The following is a 4,010-nucleotide window of genomic DNA, read 5'->3' on the forward strand; positions in this document are numbered from 1 at the left end:
ATTATATCCCTCAGGTCTGCATGGTGGTGATGCCATTAACCTGGTGGTCACCCCAAATTTAACTAGCCTATAGTCTACTCTACAACAACCCATACTAGTACAATTCCTTCTCTATTTTGCAATAGACCGGTTGAGCAAAGTAAAAGATAACAGCCAGAATGTAAAAACAGATTTGAAAATATGAATGTTTAATGGCTTTTGGGAACGTCCATAATAATAAAGTATTCAGTTCAAACATCATTTCTTTCATATCACAGTATTTTTCTTTCCTCTTTACATCTCTTCAAATCATTCAGCAAGGCCCAGCTTCAACAATGCTCTCCTTCTCAGTGGAGGTAATGGACAGATTCAAGCAATAGCTTTGTTATTTTTATTGACTCAGGGGGAATGAAAATATGCAGCGTTCACCTGGAGGAGGTAAAGAGGCGATGCAGTAGCAGGGTGGGAGTTAATGTAAAGAGCCAAGAGAACCAGAGCCAAGAGCAACACGAGAGCCACCACTATACCAGCTATGACAGCAGTATTAGCTGAACCGTCCCTCTGCTTGGGAGAACTTGTCTTCAGATCTGAGTGGGACAAAGGTACAAGAGACGTCCAGAATATTTACACATGACTATGAAAAAATATTCATGAAACAATGTTGATATCCATGAATACCTCAACTCACCATTACCATTCAAGAGGATGTGATGTTTGGTTTCATCTGGAGGCAGACAAACAATTACAATTAAATTCAATCATGTAAAGCAGCATACTCTGTAACTAACTAACTGCCAGGTAACACACAAGTGACGGCCTTGACTCACCATCAGTCTTACAGCCATTTTGTAGGGGACTCGAGGGGGTTGTGGCCTTAGAGTCAGGAGTCACAGAGGGACCAAAGGAACTGCCAGAACTTCCCCTGGAGTAATCTTCACATGTAATGTCTTTAATCTGTACACATATAATTATGTCAATAAACTAAATTGTGAGAAACATTTCAATCATTTCACAATAATTTCATAATAATTAATAATTTCCAACTACCTCCTCTGAACAGCCATAATCCAACCATTCTTGCCTGTGCCTGTCCATGCCATCTGAGCATCTGAACACACAATATACACAGCATATTCAAATAAAGCTTTAACAGTATAGGTGGGAGTTGTCCAGAGCAACTTGCAAAGTCCAATATACAGTATGTATAATACAGTATACAAAAGATAGATAGATAGATAGATAGATAGATAGATAGATAGATAGATAGATACTGTAGAATAGATTATACATGTGGATATGGATCTACAGACTCTGCACTCTGCAGTCCTACTCCTACTCACCTCTGGAGTACATTACACCAGCTACAGCTGGAGGTCTGGTTCACACACAGCTCACAGGTGTCATATTGCAGACAAGCTATCCCAGGAAGCCAAGGGAACAGAATGAGAGTAGCAAGAACATAGAGATTATTTTTTTAGAGGTGAATGAGGCCAATATTCATACACCCCTTTGCTCATCCCTCCGTGGATACAATTTGGAAAGACACCACTTACTAGGCAGAGAAGAGAATTCAAAAGCAGTGTTGTTGGTAATTTTGGTAGCATCTATCTCAACCCGATGGTATTCATAAACTGTCCTTCGTTGGCCATCTATATGAGAGAGATCTCGTTAGACATTTCGTCAAATATTATTTCCAAAGATAGCAAAAAGAAGAGGGCGTGAATTAGCACAAGGATTGCTGACCTGGTGATTCCGGAGAAGGTAAGCGTACCATGAAGGCGTCAGACAAACCTGCCTTCACTGGATGCTGAGCTGAACCAATCACCTCCATTGGCAGAGGTATCTGATTATGAGAGGCACAGAAAGAAGTTAAATAGATGCATTTTGAATTAGGCTACGAGAAACACATGTTAATACCAGTAGATGTAATGTACATAGTGGAGGTGGGGTGAGACTCACATCTCGGTAGCTGAATGTGATGGTTCCTGTTCTGTACAGAGCAGCCTGAAAGGTGAAGGCCCCTTCTGCCTCTCTCCCATGGAGTCTGACCTTCTCCCACTGTACCACAAACTTATCACCTGTGGGAAGTACCGGTCAAGGAAGAGTCACAAACAAATAATCATGCAATCGATGGAACAAGATGCTTCGCAAAACAGCAACCACAAGATACCAACACCGTACCGTTGTCCAGGTACTGCACAGTGGATTCTTTTGAGTAGCTGGGGTCAAAGTTTGCCATTAGAGGGGCTATGTACTGTGTGGCTGTCAGCATACGGTGAGTAATGTCCCCCATGAAAATGAATCCTGAATATGGGCAAATGGGAGGAATGTTTCAAAACTAGCACAAATAGCATTACTTAGATTTAAAAAACCTCCTGTTGCTATGGTAATCTGCCTCAGGTAATGTCCATAGAATGGAAAGCCAAATGACAGGGCAACCCTCTGGAGTGGAAGAAGAAAGATCGACAGAGAGAGACATGCTTTTATTTATACACATGCCTGTTGCAATGTGCAGAATTAAAATATCTTATTTTTCAAAAGCAGTATAGATTATTAATTAACACATTTCTTGTTTTTGACATAATAGAGGGGACACCCGGATTTGAACCAGGGACCTCTTGATCTGCAGTCAAATGCTCTACCACTGAGCTATATCCCCATATGATACAGCAGACAGACTACACAACACATCTATGTTCCTTTGCTAAAGTATGTGTCAACAGTAAGTTCATTTCGTTTTATTTGCACACGGTATGTTTGTGCATATGTGCATGCGTGCATATGGTATGTGCGTGCATATGTACATGCGTGCATATGGTATGTGCATGCGACATGCGTGCATATGCGCATGAATATGACTTACCGCAGCCTGTCTGTGTGTATTGGACAGAATGCCGTGCATTCTGACTTGTCCATGCTGGAGGTCACTCATGTCTACCCAGAGTTCACGTGTGCGTATGTCCTCTGAGCCAAAACTACGCCATGTGTAATACCTGCCAGAATCCTCCTAGAAAACATAAAATAGAGAAATAGAGCATCTATTTTTCTCTATATAAACTAATATATTTATCCAACAGACACAGTGAACTCTGAGAAAGTAGTTACATTCATGCACCCTCAGGGTGCGCAAAGTTAAATTGAGTATATTTCTTACTTCCAGCAGAGGGCAGTGCTTAATAAAGAACCTCATCCAGGGTGTCAAGAAAAACAAATTGCTACTGGTATACTGTACTGTAACTTTATCACTCTGACCAGAGACTACAGTCTGTCTCTGAACATTGCTGGGCATGTTACCTCCCTCACCACTAAGTGTGTCATGTTGTCTGGAAGAGTGTCAATGGTCATGTCAGTGCTCCTCCCTGGACCTCCCTGCTCATCCTAGCATGGCCTGAAGATGACCTCTGGGCTCTGTGGACAAGACGGTTGGCTCTAGAGCCGTCCTTATGTTGTGTCCCCAAGCTGTACCAATTATCTGGAGAAAATACATGAATAAACATTAGGATTAGTATATTTTGCTCTGTAACACATAGTGTAGTATTATGCAAGCAAGATGGTATTGTTTGCAACAATGGTGAGGCATTATACAGTCAGATTTCATTTATGCATTGTGCACAATTTTGAACATACATAGAAAACAACAAACACAATAGACTAATGTGAGAAAACTAGGGGCAAACTGTCAGTTAAAATTATTATTCAGATGAATGCGATTATGTTTTGCTTAATGTGGCTCAGTGTTATTTTAACGATATGGTTTTACATTTAATTAAATTTGATCACACAATTAAAATTAAGCAAATTTCATTTATTTTATTCAATCAATTCTACATTTTGTGAAATTTAGCAGTGAAATGTAGAAATGTCTTGTTCTCGGAAACCTGTATGTGAAAAATAACAATCATCATTCATAACAGTATTGTGAAAGTGACAAGTTTGGTATTCAGCAGACTGATCTCACTGATTCGTATGTAAGATAAGTCCAATAGAAAGGCCAAAGTCAACAAAGTCTGTCCTATAGCCTCCCACCTCCC

General features: G+C 40.3%; 1 protein-coding gene across 1 annotated transcript; it reads right to left on the minus strand.

Moving 5' to 3' along the window:
• Positions 1-378: 378 nt before the first annotated feature.
• LOC308333684 (plexin domain-containing protein 1-like) lies at positions 379-3,242 on the minus strand (the record flags this gene model as incomplete). The annotated part of the gene is made up of 12 exons (XM_080790139.1): positions 3,134-3,242; positions 2,843-2,986; positions 2,352-2,421; positions 2,161-2,283; positions 1,939-2,057; positions 1,723-1,822; positions 1,533-1,628; positions 1,320-1,395; positions 1,027-1,087; positions 807-933; positions 668-703; positions 379-566 (listed from the first exon to the last, which is right to left on the minus strand). Exons 1-12 carry the CDS (start codon positions 3,167-3,169, stop codon positions 379-381), a joined length of 1,176 nt encoding a protein of 391 aa, XP_080646265.1. The 5' UTR covers positions 3,170-3,242.
• Between the last annotated feature and the right edge of the window lie 768 nt (positions 3,243-4,010).

The sequence above is a fragment of the Protomyctophum bolini genome (assembly GCF_963924005.1).
Source record: "Protomyctophum bolini genome assembly, chromosome: 18".
Classification (NCBI taxonomy): domain Eukaryota; kingdom Metazoa; phylum Chordata; class Actinopteri; order Myctophiformes; family Myctophidae; genus Protomyctophum; species Protomyctophum bolini.